We start from the raw sequence: 22545 nt of genomic DNA on the forward strand, positions 1-22545 counted from the left end.
TAGGTAAAAATATCCATACCGCAATGTATAAATATGCCTACTCAGTTACTCTTTAAGTAAAAGTCCCGGTATTCAGAATCGCTGCTGCAGTGGTGGAAAAAGTACTCAAATTCTTTACTTAAGTAAAAGTACCAATACTGAAATATAAAAATACTCTGTTACAAGTAAAAGTCCAGAATAAAACATGTACTTGAGTAAAAGTACAGAAGTATTGGCATCAAACTATTTTTTAAAAAATAATAAAGTAAGTAAACGAGTGAAAATAAGTGAGGAATAAAAAAATGAAGGATTTTTGACTTGCGACCCATTTAAAATTGGTCCACGACCCAAACATGGGTCCCGACCCACAGTGGTGTAGAGGGTTTAAGTGGTTAAATAAACTCCATCTCATTTTAAAGCAGTGGTTCTCAAACCTTTTCATGTCAAGGACCCCCAAATGGATACATGTTTGGCAGCGGACCCCTGTCTGAAAAGACAAAGTACCATTCTCATTCTCTTTCCAAAGTAGAGCTTGCTTCAAACTGTATTATGTCAGTTAGAGCAGAACTGCAGAACAACCCATTCATTTATTTATTCTTTTACAGTAATGGACACTTTAATAGGCACGTTTTCCTAGAACGTGTTGTTGGACCATTGTTAAAGCTCCAGTGAAATTACATTTTCGGTCATTGTGGGCTCGCTAGCACACCATAGTTATCCTTGTTTATTTCTATATTCTCCGCAAAAGTTTGGCACCTAACTACTCCTACATACTTTGACTTAGAAACTCCATTCAAACTGTAAAACATCCAGTTTACTGTGGATATGGGTGCTTGTACTTTTCTTTTTGAAATAATTTGTATTTTTGTATATGTATTTGTATATTTAAATATTTAACTTTAAACACCCCAAAAAGTGTATGGGAAAGTCAATGTTATTTCAACTGAAAACCCCTTTTTCTTTCACTTGAGATGATAAATGCCCCATGTTTTCGTAAAGTCACTGCGGGCGCATTTTTTACACTACAGATATGTTTTTTACCAAGTTCGCACGGGTCTGCTCTCCAATTTAATCCAAGCTGTGTAATTCTAAGCTGTGTGATGTATACATTTTAAGTTAAGACCATTAATATAAACCCATGTCTCTCTTCACTCTAGCACTCTAGCAATCAGTACACCTGGTGTTAGCTAGATTGTCAGTCATTGGCTGCTCTGTGCTGCTTCAAAGTAACTAAGTATATTTACTCAAATACTATGCAAGTGCTTACAATGCACAGTTTAATTTTGAGGTACTTTTATTTTTCTTTCCATTTTTGTTACTTCTACTCCACTACAATTACAGCATATGACAGATATACAGAATACAAAACCTAAAGTAACCACACACAGCCAATCTACAATGTGATGCAATATGAGCTTGTAGATCTGCTATTTTCTGAAAATTTGAGTACTTTTACTTTGGTCTCAAAGTATATGTTGATGCTAAAACGTTTGTACAATGCAAGCTCCAAACCCCCCCCCCCCCCCCCCCAGTATAGGAACAATATTTTCTAGTTTTATTTAGAAGTTTCAGTCTGAACCATCGGCTCAACCTGGTCTCAACCAATCAGAAGGTCCCATCCCCTCAGGCTATGAGACACTGGAATCTCAATCACTGCAGCCATGTGCAGCAGGGCTAGTGTTTGTTTACAAGGGAGACAGAGACAGACAGCTAAGCATGTTTGCTACTATGTGGCTTATTTTCTAACCTATAATGTTTTCAGATACATATTTTAGTGTGCAGATTAAGTTTAAAATGAGTAATACACCGTCTGGACGTCATCTTGAATGAGATTCAAAACGGAGTAGTTCTGTAATTACAATCAACGTGCAGCTATGGGAATAGCTGCACACAGGTGAACAAAATCAAGATTCATTTAGATTCAGAAGAGTGGTAACCGCCTTCCATTCCGACATCTCACTACTCCGACTAGTGGCTTCCGCGTGCGGTTAGGGTTAGGGTTAGGGTTAGGTATAGGGTTCGTTAACGTCGGAAAGGCGACATGTCGGAAAGGCGACATGTAACCCAGAAGAGTCTATGCCATCACAGCAGGTTTTCGTTCACAGGAAGTAATTAAGATTGGCTTTTTAGGGACTTTTGATATAAATATATACAAAACATTTTTTTCCCCCAATTATTTTGGCATCTATTCGGTATATATATATTTTTCATTTCACCAGACCTTTAAGTTTTCCTTTGGCCTTGTTTAAAAGTTAGTTGAGCTACAAAGGAATTGTGAAACTACTGCTGTGTGTGTGTGTGTGTGTGTGTGTGTGTGTGTGTGTGTGTGTGTGTGTGTGTGTGTGTGTGTGTGTGTGTGTGTGTGTGTGTGTGTGTGTGTGTGTGTGTGCGCGTGCGTGATAGCGTAAGTGCGAGCGAGCGTAAGTTCGTGCGATGCAACACATGCACATCACTTCACAATGACTCAGTAGACTGTAGTGTCATAAAATCTCAACAGTCACACAAAGACATTCAACCTCATAGAGTAGATCTAACTCTAAGTCTAAGTTGTTAATTGTTCATCTGTTTGAAAGCAAGTCATTTTTGACACTGAAGTTATTATCTGTGACGGCAGAGCACACATCTCTGCCAGCTGTTTTTAAAACAAGCCTGTGACTTTCTGTAACTGGGTGTTCTTGCCGTCTATAGCAGGACATCCTCTTTTAGTAGGAGTTATACTCATGGCATGTGCAGCTGTAGTTCAACCCAAATTAAAATCTCTCTCTCTCTCTCTCTAACTGAAGATGTGTCTGTCCCATGTAGGGCTGGTAAACGAATATTCGATATTCGAATATTATTCATATTGGGAAAATACAAAAAACAATGTATGAAGTTATAAAAACAAACAAAATATGTTTTATTGGATTCGAGCTCTTGATACATTGTTTTTTGTATTGTCGTCAAATAAACATAAAAAAATATAAATAAGAATATATTATTTTAAAACGTTTTTTATAGTAATAATAATAATATTTGAATATATTGAAATATCTGCCCCACACACACAATGTTTTAATAAAACTTAAATGGGTTAACCCATTAAAACTGGTTTTAGCTATATGAGTGTATGTGCGATTTTTCAAAAATAGCAGATATACAAGCTCATAGCACGTCACTTAGTGCAGCACTATGAGCTTGTTTTTTTTCAATCATGAAAGTTTGTGCAAGTCTTTGAATATATACTATATATATGTTTTTAAATCAAACATTTTTTACTCAAATCTTTGCTTCTGGGGCCCTGGAACACATATTTTGAGATGGGGGTCGGTGGCCAAATACATATCATGTTGGGGGTCCTTGACATGAAAACATTTTGAGCACCACTGGTATAGCTATATATATCTTTATCGATCCTGCAGGGGGGAAATCAGTCGCCCATGAGGCAGCACAGCAGTTCAGAGTTACAGAGTTAAAAAGTACTGTAGTAGTAGTAGTAGTTTATTTTGGTCAATTTCAAAGCATATCAATTCAAAGCCTTCATTAGTTGTCATAGAAACATAGACCAAAAAGGTGTAGGCTGAACCTTTGAATAACTATCAAGAACTTTGTAAGAAAATACAACAAAAAACAAACAACAGAAAACAACAACAACAAACAACTATAACAGACTACATTAACGAGAAAAACAAAACGAACAAACACAAAGACAATAAAACAACAAGAATAATAATAATATATATCTATAAAACAACAACATATCACTTAGATTTCTAGAACAGAAAAAGAAGCCAACCTTCTGGTTTTCTAATATACAATATCAGTCAAGTATATTATTCCATGTCATTGTAAAGTAATATGGCATATAATATATATATACTTACATAACATATATTTCATATTATACTAACTAATTGTGTTCATCATCTAAGCTATTCCATAATATTACCCCTTTAACCAATAAACATCTAGCCTGGTAACCCCCCCCCCCCTTCTGGAAATCTCATTTGCATTTGATTTCAGGAATTGGGTCTGGCCTGAGGGCTTATCAAAAGCACTTAGGCCAGACCCAAAAAATGGACTGGCCTATCAGCGTCCTCGCTCATTGTTCTGTGATTGATGCAAATTGCTCAGAAATCCGAGAGAGAGAGCCCATAAGGTGTGCTAATACTACAGATCATATATATTTTAAATATATATATTTAAGATTTTCACACGTGTGACACAAATTCCTGCACAATCGGCTTCATTTTCGGTCTGTAGAAACCAGAGGTCTGGCTTTGTCCATCTCTTTTATACAGTCTGTGCTCCAGACTCATGCATATTGGGCTGTCACGATCATGGCATTTTACTTGCCGATTAATTGTCATTCAAATAATTGCAATTAACAATTTAATTGTGTTACCATTAGTTAGGTTAATGAAAGCGATAAACAGGGGCATCTCTGCACTTCTCCTGAAGTTGCCTAAGGGAGAAGACCGTTGACCTTCCAGCTCGGAAACCACACCGTGACTCTGGATAGACACGTTCGGACAGCTTTTGCAGGCGAGACAAAATGACTCGGGCGTAGACTTTGCCAACAAGGTTGAGGAGGGAGATGCCTCTGTAGTTGTTGCAGTCACTTCGCTCACCCTTGTTCTTAATATAGGGTGATGATTTTTGCATCTCTCATATTCTGTGGTAAACCTCCTTCTTGCCAGCACTGACACAGGACCTCATGCAGTGGAGGCAGTAGGGTGGTCTTGCAGCTCTTTATCAGGTCCGGGGGGGGTTTCCGTCGCTGCCTGGAGCCTTCCCTGCGGCCAAGCTGTCTATGGTCTTGCTGAGCTCCTCTAGGGTTGGTTCTGTGTCTAGTTCCTCCATAGTTGGTAGGCATGTAATGGCATCGAGGGCGGAGGGAGACACGATAGGCTCTATTCACAGCAGCCATATTATGAAGACATTCACAGGTGTTACCAATGATACTAATGAAGGCTCTGTTCCATTTAGTGTAGCACAGTGGTTTACACGACCCCCATAACTCTGAGAGTGTACAAATGGAACCAAATGGACCCTTACGGGTCCATTTGGTTCCATTTGTACACTCTCAGAGTTACACACCTGTAAGGGGCCATTTGGAAGCCCATGAGGTTCCCTGGACCCCAACTTTAGACCCACTGGTGTTTCCAGTGGGCCAACATGCACAATATTAGCGCCCTGACTCTGTTTGACCAGAATGGAACAGAGCCTTCATTAGTATCATTGGTAACACCTGTGAATGTCTTCATAATATGGCTGCTGTGAATAGAGCGAATTGTTTGTCTGGAGTAGAGGTCGGAGAAGTGTTCCACTCATCTCTCCATCTGCTCCATATATATATATATATATATATATATATATATATATATATATATATATATATATATATATATATATATATATATATATATATATATATATATATATATATATATATATATTATATTACATTTATATTGATTGATTTAACCTACTTCAAGTGAGAGTGAAAACAGACGATCTACAAGCTCACAACATCTCATGTGACGACGCGATGTGAGCTTGTAGATCAGCTATTTTCAGAAAAGTTTTGGAAATGTCAGATCTTTATCCTTTTTTTGGGGAAACGTTAGTAGCCTACCAGCAATGCATTGATATCAAAAAGAAAAATGTACTTCTTTATTTGTTCTTTTTGAATATCAAGTTTACTTTGAGTACATACTGCTTAACGGGTCCGTTTGCTTCCATTCTCACGCTTCAAGATTCAAGTGGTTTATTTTTCACTCAGTCGTACAAGTATGTGCAGTGGAGTGCTAAACAGAGTGCTAACATTAGGTCAGTGGTTCAAGAAGTGGGGTCCGTGGACCCTCAGGGGTCTTAAGAGGGGGTTTCCAGGGGGTCCCCAATCAAATGATTGATAGTTAGGAACCAAATGGAACCTTATAGGACAGTAATTCCGAGAGCGTACAAATGGATCCAAATGAACCCTAAGAGGTCCATTTGGTTCCATTTGTATGCTTTCAGAGTTAAATGAACTCTGATGATACTACAGTGCAGATTGGGGGTCCCGAAGATCAAAATGGTATCAAACTGGGTGGTCCTTGATGTTAAAATAGTAGAGAATATGATATACATGAAAAGGTTTGAGAACCATTATGTAAAAACAAAACAAGGTTTTTGTAACACTTTGGGAGTTAAATTAGCACTGAGGACTTTACTATGTGCTGTGTCTGGTTTCACCCATGACCTTTCACCCTCACCCTCTCTCTCTATCCCTTCTCTTTGTCTCACTCTTTTGTCTCTCTCTCTATCTGTCTGTTTATTATGTCTGTTCCTTGGGCTGCTTCCTCTCCATTTCTCTCTCTCTCTCTCTCTCTCTCTCTCTCTCTCTCTCTCATGTGATTGTCTTGGACTGTGTCCTAATCAGCAGACAGACTTTCTTTTTTTTATCAGCTATGATAACAGCAAGCTGACAGCTTCCCCTCTCTCTCTCTCTCTCTCTGTCTCTCTCTCTCTCTCTCCGTATCGTTCCCATGGTGACAAATACATTTGGATGGATAGGGGGTTGTGGGTTGCATAGACTTGCAGTAATTTTTTATTTTGGGGTCCTTGACATGAAAATGTTTGAGAACCACTGGCATAGAGCAGTGTTTCTCAACATTTCAAGATAGATAGATAGATAGATAGGGGGTTCTTTTGCTTCTCAAAAACATTAAATGAAACAATCTGTTAAAGCAGCAAGACCATGGCTTGTTACTGTCGATCCTTATCTCTGTTTCTCAGGAAATGACAGCATGATGCTTTGAAAACCGATACAACCCCTGAACACACACTTAAGTAATAATAAAGAAAAACATCACATGGATGCAACTGGGACGTATCATCAGTGTTGTAGCCTGGGGTCATCGGGTGTTTTGGGTCTCGCAACATACAACATACACCCTCGCCCAGGTGACCCAGCCAGGGTTGATCAAGCCCCGACTTACGTCAGAGTAGCTACCCACGGTCAGTCCTATAGGGAAAGACAGGGCAGTCCGCTTCTCCGGAAGTACTCTGCCGGGACTCGGGGAGGCTCTGGCACGTGGAGGGACTAGGCTCTGTGGGTTGTCTCCTGGCCGGGCTCCTCCTTCATCTCACCAGGTCCAGGACCTGAGCGCTGCGCCAGATCAGGTGCACCGCCCCGATCCAAACATTTCCTTCTGGCGTGATGGTTCCTTGGGTCGATACCACTAGATTGGGCCGTCTAATGGTATTAGCTCCACTGGAATGGCCCTCCTAAAGGCCTCACCGTGGGTTTGTTTGTAAGACAGTAAGCTATGTGACAGCTACATCCCCTTTTTACGCTCCAAAAAAGTATTCATTCATGTAGAATATTTTTTTTGTTTTATATTTTGTCAATGGATTGTGCATGTACGGCTAAACGACACATCGTTATCATATCGTAAATAATAAATAAATATCGAGATATCATGAAATCTTGCCCATATCGTCAATTTTCGTACTTATTTTCGATGTAAAGAACCAGTGATGGGCAGACTGTACGAAAGCTGGGAGCGAGACCGCGTAGGAGAGACAGATGGTAGGAAAGCTGAGAGGGAGACAGCGTATGAGAGACAGACAGTAGGAAAGCTGAAAGGGAGACAGTGTAGGAGAGACAGACAGTAGGAAAGCTGAGGGAGACAGCGTGAGGTATCAAACATGTATGTAATGCATTGTAAGTATTTTGGAGTGGCTTATTGTATGTATCATAAGCTGTAGACTCCTGGGAGATGGATTGCTGAGGTGGAGCGCAACACATGCTATCAGCTCCTAGTACTTACAACAACACCTCAACTCCCAGTACTTTCAACACTTACCGTCAGCTCCCATTACTTACAACAACATCAGCTCCAGGACTTACAGCACAACTTAGGGCGGATTCAGACTGGGTCCGTTTGAATCAAACCGAGTACGACTGGCTTCTCCCAGCTGGCCAGCATTCACACTGGCCAAAATTATTCCGCACTCGAGACCATTTAATTTAACAGTATTGGTAAATATGTGCCTCATGGGGGCGCTGTTGACTATGGGGCTTTGGGACATAGAATGTCATTCACAGAAGAAGAGTCCACTCGTCAGAGTTTAAAGTGAATAATAAAGTTTGACTGTGTTCCTGACGTTGTCTTGAGTTATAATAATAACAGAAAAACAATACACAACCAAAGCAGTGTGTGCGTTGGTCTTTGAAACCTCTAAATGTAACGTCATCTATCGCGTCTTTGTTATTATCAATATGATAGTCACGTCACTGATGCATCCTTGGTATTTTAGCAGTGACGTCACAGACTAATCCTTGGTATATTTATCCTTCTATATACGTTCGCCATATTATTTTTCACGGCTCGCGCTACACCAAACACTAGCGGGATTATTATTTCTTGTCAACATTCAAGTAGAACTATGAGAAGGTATAACCCAGCTAAAATAATGCGTCATTATAAAAATATATAAATGATATATGATTAGCAGTCCACTTCCTTCTCTTGGTACGTATGGATTCGCACTGCCGCGTTCCGTTCCTGAGTCCGCAGCAATCAGACCCGAGACTACCTCCCCAGGTGGTTTCGGGTACGGTATGGTGATCCGTTTCGGGGAACGATACGCAATGTTCACACTGTCACAACATCAGCCAAGTGGTCCAGGGTGCGCAGCCGGGACCATAGTGTGAATCCGCCCTTAGTTACACCAGTGGTTCTCAACCTTTTCACCCCCAAAATAATCATATTTGAACTGGGGACCCCTCACACTGACAAGCACTTGTAATTGTAGGATTTGAGGCATTACATTTAGTTTGACTCGGTTCCAGAGATAAATATTGTGAAAATAGCATATTTACAAGCTTGGCAGAGTGAGCTTTTAGCCTACTGTGGCTATTTTCAAAAAAGAACTTTCTTATATTTTTGACAATTTGGCAAACCCCCTGGGGGTCCCGACCCACAGGTTGAGAACCACTGAGTTACACAAGCTGTGCTACTCATACGCTGAGTTAGCGGTGCCAGCAGTGTTGTATTGGTGATCTTGTTAGTGGTGGGACGCTATTTTAATGATGTCACGCGCACGTCGCTTAACACCTACACTACAGGTCACACAACGGACAATTGATATGCATCTAGGCTCATTCCTATGTTAATTCATGTGACAACCGGCAGTCTCCAGCCTTTGTTAACTTTGTTGAATAGGCTCTATGCACAGCAGCCATATTGGGAATGAATTGGCCCCCTTCCTTACTTCCTTCACAGGTGTCACCAATGATACTAATTAAGGCTCTGTTCCATTTAGTGTGGCATAGTGGTTGTCTTATTTTGAAGGACCCCCATAACTCTCAGAGTTACACACCCACCATAAGGGGCCATTTGGGAACCAAAATGGAGTGTTTCTAGTGAGCCAACATGCACGATATCAGCACCCTGACCAGAATGGAACAGATCCTTCATTAGTATCATTGGTAACACATGTGAAGGAAGTAAGGAAGAGGCCCAAATTATTTCCAAAATGGCTGCTGTGCATAGAGCCTATTGATATGCATCTAGGCTCATTCCTATGTTAATTCATGTGACAACCGGCAGTCTCCAGCCTTTGTTAACTTTGTTGAATTGTGAATTTAAGGTTGTTTTAAATGCGTGTGCGTGTGCTCCTGCTTAAAAAAGGGGTTGCACGGCGTGTTACCGCGTCCCAAGACCAATGCGCCCCTGGGTGCCAGGATCAAACAGAACCTTGTGGTCCGAAGGCAAATTCTCTACCAACCGAGCTACAGTACCCGGACAGGAATGAGTTGTCACAGTCAAAAATCGATAAAAGTGATGTAATGGCATGGTGACAGAGCTCAGCGCATGTTCAGCAGCCAGATGGTCTGGCCGTGGAAAGTGTCCATATAGTCTGTTTGTACAGTATACGATACTGAGGTATTGCCTACATCATCATGTATTCATTTAAAACCTCGGAAAACACATTGAGGTCGGACCCTCATTTTCGACTGACTCATTGAGATGAATGTGGACAACCTAAAGTGTTTTTGTAAAGTGTTCCAAACATGTGGGCCACAGTAATAAAAAGCAGATCTTCCAAACTCTGTATGGATGTTTTGAACCTGCAGGGTGAGCCATGTTTGTGAACGGTAGGGGGGAGCTTTTATAAAATAGCTTCAGGCTAAAATTAAATAAAAACATATGCTAATCCCTCTTCACTGATAGACCATGGCAGGCCATTTTCTCGGTACAGTTGGCAGTGGTGCAGTTCCCTAAGAATCACCAGTGATTAATCTTAACTAGACCATACCCGGTGAAAGGCGCAGGTGAAAGTAGTTGCAAAGTTGGGGTTAATGCACGTCCTTTCTCCCCCGCGCGCGTCCCGTCGTGGCGCGCGCGGGGTATTGAGTATTGACATGGCCGCCCTTTAATAATGACATTCCCGTAATTCATCACAGAGAGGAAAACTGCTTCAAGAATATATTTTTTCTCATAAAGAAAGACAAACAAAATGTCTTCCTAAAAGAAAAGCCCCATTTCTGTCTCTGCTGTGTTCTAAGCATGCCAATTAAGGTCTTTAAAACTGAAGTTTTTCATCTGTCCAGATGCCCAATATATGTATAACATTGTGCTCTATCTAGTTTCATTCAGAGAATGGATTTTTTTAAAGGAAATCCACAGCTGCAGATGTCTTTCTGAAAGTTGATTTAGTGTTATTTTGTGTTCACGGCACATCTGCCTTATTGATAGCTGAGGGAGGCTGCCTGAGAAACAGAAGGTCCCCGTTTCACGTTAGGGGACATTTTAAAAAGATAATTTGAAAAGATATTATACTTTGTACTTTGTGCTTTTAAATACTTAAGTATGTAAAACAAATAATACAAATACTTTTAGAACTATTTGCCTAGTCATTTCTATCCTATATTAAAATGGCTTAGTGGGTCAACCGACGGTGGACATGTGGACCTGCGAGGCACACCGTTGCTCCGATCCACAACCAAACATGGCATCAACACTGAGCCCATATATGGGCATAACAGTCGGATCGGCGGTGCGACATAGGTGTGAGGGCCGAACTCAGTAGATCTGAGGGCCACATAGCGGACCGAACCGCTAGTGTTGAAAAATGTTTACCTACTTGTATACTCTCTCTCTCTCTCTCTCTCTCTCTCTCTCTCTCTCTCTCTCTCTCTCTCTCTCTCTCTCTCTCTCTCTCTCTCTCTCTCTCTCTCTCTCTCTCTCTCTCTCTCTCTCTCTCTCTCTCTCTCTCTCTCTCTCTCTCTCTCTCTCTCTCTCTCTCTCTCTCTCACAGTGATTGACGTGCTGAGCCTGCAGGACTCCAAGCAGACGGTGGCGGCGGTGGAGAAGCTGTCGGGCGCTCTGAGCGTGCTCACTGACTTCTATGTGGTGTCCACCTTCCGTCTGCCCCCCAAGCTGGGCGGGGTGCTGTTTGGGGTGTACGGTAAACAGGACAACAAGAAGTACCTGGAGGTGGCCATCATGGGCAAGATCAACAAAGGTAAACTAATATAGTGGTTCTCAGTCTCTTTTTTTTTCATGTCAAGGACCCCCGAATGAATATGTATTTGGCCACGTTTGGCCGCTTGTAGATCGGCTATGTTCAAATAGTCAAAGTATATACAGGGCTGAAGTAGTTCATATATTTTTTGTAATAATAAAATCTACAAAGCAACTAGTAACAAACGTTTTCAAATAATTGTAGTGTAAAAGTACAATATTTGCCCGTGATGTAATGGAGTAGAAGTAAAAGTATTGAAAATTGGAGTGCCGCGCTACGAGCTTGTAGATCTGCTATTTTTGAAAAATCGTGAAAATGTGTGCAAATCTTTGAATATATATATATATATATTTAAAGCGAACATTTTTAACTCAAATCTTTGCTTCTGGGGGGTCCCTGGAACAAGATATGTTGATGGGGGTCCGCGGCCAAATACATATAATTCTGGGGGTCCTTGACATGAAAAAGATTGAGCACCACTGATATAGAAACATACGTTTTTCAGAAAACTGTTGAGATTTAGGAGACATGTAGAATCGGCTTCAGGTCTCAATTTTGTCTTGTGCCCCTCGTCAACCTGCAGCTCTGGTGCGCTACGCCCGGGCCGATGGGAAGATCTACACGGTGAACCTGCAGAGCGCCAGCCTGGCGGACGGGCGGAGCCACTCCATCATCCTGCGGGTGGGCGGGCTGAGACGCAGCACGCTGCAGATGGAGCTGTACGTGGACTGTCGCCTGGCAGACTCCAGCCAAGGCCTCCCGCAGCTGGTCCCTCTGCCCGGCGACGCCGACACGGTGGAGTTCCGCAACGGTCAGAAGGCGTACGCGCGACTGCAGGCGAGTAACACCTGTCATGACCAGCGGTGGGAAAAGTACTCAAATGTGTGTTACTTAAGTAAAAGTATCAATAGGCTCTATTCACAGCAGCCATATTATGAAGACATTCACAGGTGTTACCAATGATACTAATGAAGGCTCTGTTCCATTCTGGTCAAACAGAGACTGATATTGTGCATGTTGGCTCACTGGAAACACTCTGTTACACCAGTGGGTCTAAAGTTGGGGTCCAGGGACCCTCATGGGCTTCCAAATGGCCCCTTGCAGGTGTGTAACTTTGAGAGTGTACAAATACGGGTCCATTTGGTTCCATTTGTACACTCTCAGAGTTATGGGGTCGTGGAAACCACTGTGCTACACTAAATGGAACAGAGCCTTCATTAGTATCATTGGTAACACCTGTGAATGAAGTGATAATATGGCTGCTGTGAATAGAGCCTATTCTGCAATGTAGAAGTACTCTGTTACAAGTAAAATTCCAGAATTCAAAATTTACTACAGTAAAAGAACAAAAGTATTGATATAAAAATGTACTATCCAAAAGTATGTAAGCATTTAGTACTTTATACTTTTATGAGTTCACGGGGACGGGCGGTACTGAACTAAACGCGGGTGGGTAACATTTTATTGTGAAAATCAGAGCACTGTTTCCGCCCAAACAATGTCACTTGTGTAACTTAACACAGCACGCCGGCATAGAGCACGCTGGTCAGTTGTCTTAACTCACAAAAACACATTGAATACCCTGTTAAACTTTCAAATGAAAATCATCTGACAATGTAAACAACGACGTGCGTGCATGGCTATATGGAAAGCTCCCTCCTCCGTTCTACACTTGACATGCAGATTTCCGAATTAACTTGACCAATGAATGTAGCTACCGCTATTGTTGAAGGCTTCTGTCTTGTGCTGAAAGCATTTCAACACACTTTTACATTGAGTGACTGTCTGTAGGCTATTTCTTGCATGTAATCACGGGTAACGGGCGGACTCCTGGTCCATTATTTGACTGGATTGAGAGGTATAAAGATGTATTGCATATTGCAACAGGTCTAAACGGGTAAACCACTGAAGTTGTAACTACTGTACTGTCTTTGTATTTTTAAGTTATTTGTCAAATCTGCCCAGCGTAATCTTTGTTTACAAAGCCTAAAAGCCAAACAGAATGTAATTTTGAAAATCACATGACAAACTAGAAAAAGTGCTCCTCGGAGCACAGGTCTCCGCCAGGTCAGGTACGTTATTCTGGCCTCCTGGTGGTGCTATAATAGGCCAATGTGAAAAGGGTGCCATTTATTCTTAGGTCTTTCACGGCAATCAGACACTGCATTCATGATTTGAGGCATTTTGTTCCAAAAATGTGTTTTGCTAAATTAGACATGCTGGTGGCGCTATAACAGGCCAATGTGAAAAGGGTGGCATTTCTTCCTCGGCCTAGTGGGAATGTGCGTGTGAAATTTCACGGAAATCGCAAGCTGCGTGCATAGTTTGAGGCTTTTTGTTCAAAACGGACCAATCCTGCAAACTTTGGAAGCCAACCATAGGCAATGAGGATGGAGTATGGGACATCGGACAGATCTATGTTGATCACATGACTATAGAGATACTGTGTACCGATTTGCATGACGTTTGGATAAAATCTGTAGGAGTAATGTAAAAAAATGTGTTTTGCACAAATCGGCCTCCTGGTGGCGCTATAACAGGCCCATGTGAAAACATTGGGCCAGAGGTTCTGAATTGGCATCCAGGGAGTGTGTGTGCACAGTTTGGGAACGAACGGGCCAACGGTGCCGGAGATTAGCTGGTAACACACAGACAGGACGGACACTCACACACACACACACACACACACACACACACACACACACACACACACACACACACACACACACACACGGACGGAGGGTAAAACATACTCTCTTGCCATGCCTTCGGCCTGGCGGAGACAATACTCGTCAAGTGAAATGTCATGAGTGTGACAACCCTAAGTACACTCCAGCAACTTGGAGGTCAAAGGTCAAAAGGTCACTTATAGATTCACATTTTTGTTGTACTGTCCATACAGTACTTTACCACAACTAGTCATGGTAGATGTGTGAGACCGATTGTATCTGGAACTTGTAACAAAGCCTTTACACGTCTCTGCATTACGTTTGCTAGAATGATGATGATGTTAAATAATGAGTTGACATTTTCATGACCACACCTAGAATCAGCGATGCTGTATGTGTGTGTGTGTGTGTGTGTGTGTGTGTGTGTGTGTGTGTGTGTGTGTGTGTGTGTGTGTGTGTGTGTGCGTGCGTGCGTGCGTGCGTGCGTGCGTGCGTGCGTGCGTGCGTGCGTGCGTGCGTGCGTGCGTGCGTGCGTTGGTGTTCCCAAAGCAGACCAGTAGTCCAATTACCTCCAAACTTGGCACAACTATCAGTCATGGGTCTGGCCTTTGGACAGGCCACCTTTCCCCCTTTTAGTTTTCGTACTCTTTGTACACTTTGCATAAACAGTGAGATTTTGGCCCAGATTTTGGCCACATGTGTGGACAAACGACCTACACAGCATAAGGAGATAACTGCACAGGCACCACGTGCGCACGTAACTCGAGAACAAGCTGGACTTCACTTTCGAGCAGTCTGTTATTATATCATTACTTTCGGGTGTAAACCTGCTATGTCCAAAACTGTTACTTTTCAGGATTCAAATAAAAAAGTGGCAAAAAAAATGTCAATCTACAAACTCAAAATGTGTCGTGGTGCGTTTTGAGCTTGTAGATGTGCTATTTTTGCGTGACACTGTAGTATGACGAAGTAGGTCATACATTTACGAAAAATCATAAAAAGTCAAAATATGGAGATCATGGTTCAAGGAGTTGTATTGTCATTCCATACAGGTACAGAACAAAATGTGTTACCCAGGTCCTGGTCATGGCAAAATAAATTACAAACGGTAATGTGAAACAAGCTTGGGAGGGGCTAAACACCCTGATGGGCAAACCCCCCAAAAAGGATGAGGGCCCTAGTAGTCAAATTGATGTCAACAACCTAAATAAATTCTACTGTAGATTTGACACTACGAACGACAGCATGGAATGTGATGAAATATGCAATAACCTCCCAACAGCAACCCCCATAGTCATCAAGGAGGATGAGGTTGCTGCCTGTCTCCTCAGACTTAAGTCAGACAAGGCCCCAGGGCCTGACGGCCTGAAGCCTAGGATTCTTAAAGATTGCTATTTTCAACTTAAGGGAGTGTTAACTAGGCTGTTTCAGCTCCTTTTAGACAGCGGCACAGTGCCGCTATCATGGAAACACTCCATAATCAGGCCTGTGCCTAAGAAGCCAGGCGCAAGCTCACCTAATGATTTCCGGCCTATTGCGTTAACCTCTGTACTATGTAAAACTATGGAACGAGTCCTGGTTAACCTTCTAACTGCTTCTGTGTCAACGATGATGGACCCATTCCAATTTGCTTATAAGAGGAAGAGAGGTACAGATGATGCATTACTGACCATGCTTAATGCAGTCACACAACATCTTATGCACCCTAAAGGTTATGCTAGGATCTTATTCATAGATTTTAGCTCAGCTTTTAATTCAATGAAGATCCATATCCTGCTGAAAAGGGCTGCTGATCTTAAGGTACATCCCAGCCTAATCTGGTGGTTCAGGGATTTTCTTTTTTGTCGCCCACAAAGGGTTTGTGCCAGGGAAAACACTTCAGAGGTGCTCACTGTGAGCACTGGTTGCCCACAAGGAAGTGTATTGTCCCCTGTGTTATTCTCTCTTTTTACCAATGAATTTATGATCAATGAGACATATTTTAAACTATTTAAGTATGCAGATGATATGGCCTTAGTTGCCCTGTTACTTAAATCAGACCCCCGTGGTGTAGATGCCTACCTGGCTCACACGGTAGCACTTGAAGGGTGGTGTAATACCAGCCAGCTAGAAATGAATGTAGGCAAGACAAAGGAGTTATTCATGCTTAAACCAGATATTACTATACTGCCAGTCTCGCTGGATGGCCAACTCATAGAATCTGTGGAGGTCTTTAAATATCTAGGAACAGTTCTAGACTCCCGGATGAGCTTCTCTGGTAACACAGAGCACATCTATAAGAAATGTTCCCAGCGACTTTATCTACTCAGAAAGCTAAATAGCTTCAGAGTTAGTCAGCGGGTCCTAGAACTTGTGTACAAGACCATGATTGAGAGTGTTTTGACATTTCACCTTTCTGCCTGGTTTGGTCACCTAAACTGTAAATTACTGAACAAACTGTCTAGGATTGTGTCAATGGCTAGCAAAATCATTGGCAAGCCCCAAAAGGCCTTGAGCCTATTGTACAGGGAGAGAGTGAGGAGGAAAGCTCTGAGCATCACAGCCGATGGCTCCCATCCTCTTTCTAGAGAGTTTGAGCTTCTGAACTCTGGCAGGCGCTACAGAGTTCCCCTAGCGACCAAAAATATTTATAAGAAGTCTTTTGTCCCCAGAGCAGTCAGCATTCTTAACTCGACAGAATGACCTGCTGCATGGTGGTGATGATGATGATGATGATGATGATGATGATAATGATGAAATGAGGGCGATGATGATCATGAAACAGGTTCCTAATGTGGGTCTACTCTCCTTTTCTTTCTTTTATTAGCGATGGTGTTTTGTGTATTTCTATGATGTGATCCTCACTGCTGTGCTGTACCTCTAATGTTGTTTGTCTATGTCTGTATAGTGTCTGGTGAGCCAAAGACAAATTTCCACTTGTGGACAATAAAGATCTATTATTATTATTATAGTGCAAGTAAAGCAATTGCACTTACCCACTAAAAACTGAAAACAACAGCTACAACAGTATTAAAAGCCGCAGCATTAAAAAAAACTGTTCATGTGTCACAGTTCAGTTCTAGAGCATCACACTTCAATGTCTAGAGTTCATAATTCTCACAGGTGCAGGAAAGAAGCTATTCTTTAGCCTGGTGGCCTTAATACTACACAGCCTCCTGTCCGACGGGAGGGGGGCAAACAGACCGTGTGCTGGGTGGGTGGCATCGCTCAGGAAAAAAGGCTACCAGCATGGTAGCCTTTTTCCCGCACCTGCTGGTGTAGATGTCACTGATGGCAGGTAGGCTGCTTGCAGTGATTTTCGGAGCAGACTTCACCTCCCGCTGCGACGCCTTCCTGTCTGCAGCAGAGCAGTGTCCATGCCACACAGTGATGCAGGATGCGAGGATGCTCTCCGGCGCACACCTGTAGAAGGAAGTAAGGACATGGGTACCCAGCCCTGCCCGCTTCAGTCTCATCAGTACAAGTACACTGTGCACTCATCAAGGGGCTCTATGCACAGCAGCCATATTATCACTTCCTTCCCAGGTGTTACCAATGATACTAATGAAGGCTCTGTTCCATTTCGTCTAGCACAGTGGTCTAGCACAAATGGAACAAATTCCATTTGTACACTCTCAGAGTTACACACCTGTGAGGGGCCATTTGCAAGCCCATGAGGGTCCCTGGACCCCAACTGTAGACCCACTGGTGTAACAGAGTGTTTCCAGTGAGCCAACATGCACAATATCAGCCCCCCTGACTCTGTTTGACCTGAATGGAACAGAGCCTTCATTAGTATCATTGGTAACACCTGTGGATGTCTTCATAATATGGCTGCTGTGAATTGAGCCTAGTACACTCGCTGGTGAGCCTTCTTTATTAACGAGGCTGAGTTGTTTCTCCAGGTCAGGTTGTTGGCAATTTGCACAATGTGTTCTTAAACTAGGGACCACCTCAACAGCATCTCCTCCGATGAGGAGGGGCTGGAGATGTGGCCACTCTTTCTAAAGTCCACAATCATCTTGTTGGCTTGTTGGCATCTTGTGTCTTAATCACATTGATGCAGAGGTTATTTGCTCTGCAGCAAGACTCCACGTGTTCCACCTCTAGCCTGTACACCTCGTTGTTGTCGGAGATAAGTCCCACCACTGCTGTGTCAATGTGACTGTTTGGGTACCTGACCTTACAGTCATATGTCAGCAGGGTGTACATCAGGCGACTCAGGACACATACCTGGGGGGAGCCGGTGTTGATGATGATGGGAGAGGAGATTGTTGTGGACCTTCACAGTCTGTGGCCTGTTGGTTTAGAAGTCCATGACCCAGTTAAACAGGGATGGTCGTATGCCAAGAAATCTGTGTGGAATAACGGAATAACTAATGTCCAGGAAAAGGAGTCTGACACTGGCATTCTCGGCCTCCAGTTGGGTTAGAGCCACATGAACCACGGATTACATTGCGTCATCCGTGGAGCGGCTCTTCTTATTTGCAAACTGGTGAGGATTCACGTTGTCATCGAGGCTGGCCTTTAGATAAGAGGTTTTTCCCCGACAGCAACCGAATACAGATACGTGTCAACACGCACGTTACTCGTGGACACTATTAGAAGCGCTCTGTTGTACAAACAAGATGCACCTCACTTTCAAGCACTCTGTTGATCTATTAAAATCACACCCTGTGTGAAGGAAGCGGTGCCTTTGGGGCGGGGCTTAACTGATTTCAGTTCGTCCCTATTGGTGGTCTGAGTCCACTTCCCAAATTTTTACTTCGTAGCATGCTGCAAACTGGAATGATGGCTGTTTAAAGGCCAGCCAATGGGCAGACAGAGGGGGCGGGGCTGAAGTTATTACAGTTCGTCCCTATTGGTGGTTTTAGTCCATGTACAAAATTTGTACTCCCTATCATGCTGTGAACTTGAGTTATGCCTGTTTAAAGGCCAGCCAATGGGAAGACAGAGGGGGCGGGGCTTCAGCAATTCATGCTCGTCCCTATTGGTGGTCTAAGTCCACATACCAAATTTGGACTTGGTGGCATGCTGCAAACTGGAGTTATAGCTGTTTAAAATCCTGTGCTCATCCCGTGCTTGGGGGTCCCTGGACCCCTCTTTGATAACTTCAGCAATTCATGCTCGTCCCTATTGGTGGTCTAAGTCCACATACCATATTTGGACTTGGTGGCATGCTGCAAACTGGAGTTATAGCTGTTTGAAATCCCGTGCTCATCCCGTGCTTCCACGGACGGACGGACATAACATACGCTGGGGGTCCCTGAACTCCTCTTGGATAACTTCAGCAATTCATGCTCGTCCCTATTGGTGGTCTAAGTCCATATGCCATATTTGGACTTGGTGGCATGCTGCAAACTTGAGTTATAGCTGTTTGAAATCCCGTGCTCATCCCGTGCTTCCACGGACGGACAAACATAACATACGCTGGGGGTCCCTGGACCCCTCTTTGCTAACTTCAGCAATTCATGCTCGTCCCTATTGGTGGTCTAAGTCCACATACCATATTTGGACTTGGTGGCATGCTGCAAACTGGAGTTATAGCTGTTTAAAATCCCGTGCTCATCCCGTGCTTGGGGGTCCCTGGACCCCTCTTTGGTAACTTCAGCAATTCATGCTCGTCCCTATTGGTGGTCTAAGTCCACATACCATATTTGGACTTGGTGGCATGCTGCAAACTGGAGTTATAGCTGTTTGAAATCCCGTGCTCATCCCGTGCTTCCACGGACGGACGGACATAACATACGCTGGGGGTCCCTGGACCCCTCTTTGCTAACTTCAGCAATTCATGCTCGTCCCTATTGGTGGTCTAAGTCCACATACCATATTTTTACTTGGTGGCATGCTGCAAACTGGAGTTATAGCTGTGTAAAATCCCGTGCTCATCATCCCGTGCTGATACGGACGGACATACGGACAAAGTCAAGCTTAGAGCGGTTGGCACCGCTAAAAAGACACAACCTTCAGCATACTCTCTCCCTTTCTGAGACTCGCTATATACAGAAACGAGAAACAGGTAATTATGTCAACGTGTGTGTGTGTGTGTGTGTGTGTGTGTGTGTGTGTGTGTGTGTGTGTGTGTGTGTGTGTGTGTGTGTGTGTGTGTGTGTGTGTGTGCATTGCGTGTGCGTGTGTGTAAAACTAATATAAATGCAATCTTATGATACAATTATAATACTGTACATGTCGACAGTACTCCCATTTGTTCAATGTTGAGACGGTGTGTACATAATGCAAAAACAATGTCAGACTCTGTCATTTTCTGTAGTTCCCTGCCAAATATGATTGACGATGTACAGCTGTATGTCTTCATTCAAACACTGGTTGTGGAGGAGGGCTTTATAAATCACTGGCAGACTTTTGAGGGGAAACCTGCTCTGACATTTTCACGACCACAGCAACGTAGATTTATTTGCATAGTACATTTCATACACATGAAAAGCTCTTAACATAAAACATAAACAAGCGTTTAAAAAGAAATACAGAATAAAAGTGGGAACAAAATAGAAATATAAAATAAAAGAGACATAGGGAAAATAAAGCTCAAAGAACAATTATGATTTTACTTATTTTTCTCACACATATGAACAATATTTGTTCATTCAAACTTGTGTCTGTCTGTCTGTCTGTCTGTCTGTCTGTCTGTCTGTCTGTCTGTCTGTCTGTCTGTCTGTCTGTCTGTCTGTCAGGGTTCAGTGGAGTCCCTCAAAGTGGCACTAGGGGGCAGTGTTGCCAAAGCAGGGATTCTGACAGACTGTCCATTCCAAGGAGATTCCTCAGCACACAACACAGGTAATACCATGCATAGATATTAGAAACCTAGATACCTCATTGGCCTCTGCAGTTCGTTGGAGCAATTGGTATCGCGGCCGCCATTTTAGCGTAGGAAAACGGACACTCAAAGTGACTACTGGCCAATCACAGCGCTCACAGCGCGTTGACTACTGGCCAATCACAGTGCGTCTTTTCTAAGACCTGTCAGAATCTAGTTGTCCCGCCCCCACCTGCCTCTGATTGGCCTACTGAACGCCCCCTTCTGTGACACACGCGGAAGCTTCTCTACGCTAAAATGGCCCCAGTGATACCAATGCCTCAGAGCCGAAGGAGGCGTCTACCTTTATATGTCTATGATACTATGCACGTCTTCACCACCTGGTGGGCTTGTAGCAAAATGTCTTTTAGAACCATGAGCACATGGTTACAGTGCATACTACATGTGCCAATACAGCCATTGAGCTACACATCTAACCATGACAGTGTATTACTGAGCTACATAACACCACCCAATACTGAGGAGGCTTCGCTAAAGAGAAGCTACCGCAGTTATTTGTCTATATCAGGGGTCTTCTACGTTTTTCAGGCCAAGGACCCCTTAGCTGAGAGAGAGAGAGATCAAGCAGGGACCCCCAACTACATATTGTATAAAATGGTGTTGCATATTAAACGTTTTCATAGATTTCATAGATAGCTCCATAGACTTGTTTGACAGCACTATCATCAGTGATTCATGTTAATATGTATTTTCAGACATACTTAGTCTGTTTTTTTCCCCCAAATCTCTAGCCGATGTACTAGCTCACGCTTGTAGGTCGGCAATTTTTGGCCGATTTCCCCCCTAGAATAGGGATGCTAGAGTTGAAGTGGTTAATGCAGAAAAAGAGAAAATAGTTCCTATTACACAAAGATGTGGCAGCCCCCCGTGTATAAACTCTGAGAACCCCATAGGGGTCCCGGACCCCCTGTTGAAGACCCATGGTCTACAGCAGTGGTTCTCAAAATGTCAAGGACCCCCAAATTGACACTTATTAGCCCGCGGACCCCCATTTCAAAAGATATGCCAGGGACCCCCATAAGAGAAGATTTTTTACAGCTCTAGCAGTGATTCTCAACCATTTTAATTTCAAGGACCCCCCAGTTTGACATGCATTAGGGCTACGGACCCCCATTTAATGGCATTTCTATCACTTGGACCGCAATTTATATTGTAAAATCTATGTCAATTTAACTCTGATTTAACACTCTGATTTAACAAATGGAACCAAATGGACCCTAACGGGTCCATTTGGATCCATTTGTACACTCTCAGAGTTACAGACCCATAAGGGTCCATTTGGTGCCTAATCTATCATTTAGCTGGGGACCCCCTGGAACTCCCTCAAGGACCCCTGGGGGTCCCCGGACCCCACTTTGAGAACCCGTGGTCTACAGCATTGTTATTGTTGTTGACAATCATTCTGACTACAAATATGTTGTCTGTTTTCTCTCTAGTGATCGGTGAGGTCAACTCCATTCTGGGTCAGTATTCATGTAAAACAAACACTTAATTTTGTATTACCTTGAGACTACAGGAGGCCTACCGTAGGCCTATGTGATACTTACATCGCATCCAAAGAAAGTTTCTTATATAGAAACACACACA

General features: G+C 43.0%; 1 protein-coding gene across 1 annotated transcript in view; it reads left to right on the forward strand.

Annotated features, from left to right (window-relative positions):
* The window catches only part of LOC311042461 (thrombospondin-3a-like), a 70649-nt gene that overhangs the window by 1234 nt on the left and 46870 nt on the right, over positions 1-22545 (forward strand). Inside the window, exons 2-5 of the mRNA XM_084053203.1 lie at positions 11269-11475; positions 12059-12312; positions 20816-20918; positions 22395-22421. Coding sequence (XP_083909329.1) covers positions 11269-11475; positions 12059-12312; positions 20816-20918; positions 22395-22421 — 591 coding nt within the window. The remainder of the gene's footprint in view (positions 1-11268; positions 11476-12058; positions 12313-20815; positions 20919-22394; positions 22422-22545) is intronic.

This window comes from Gymnoscopelus microlampas (genome assembly GCF_963454915.1).
Source record: "Gymnoscopelus microlampas genome assembly, chromosome: 3".
Taxonomy (NCBI): domain Eukaryota; kingdom Metazoa; phylum Chordata; class Actinopteri; order Myctophiformes; family Myctophidae; genus Gymnoscopelus; species Gymnoscopelus microlampas.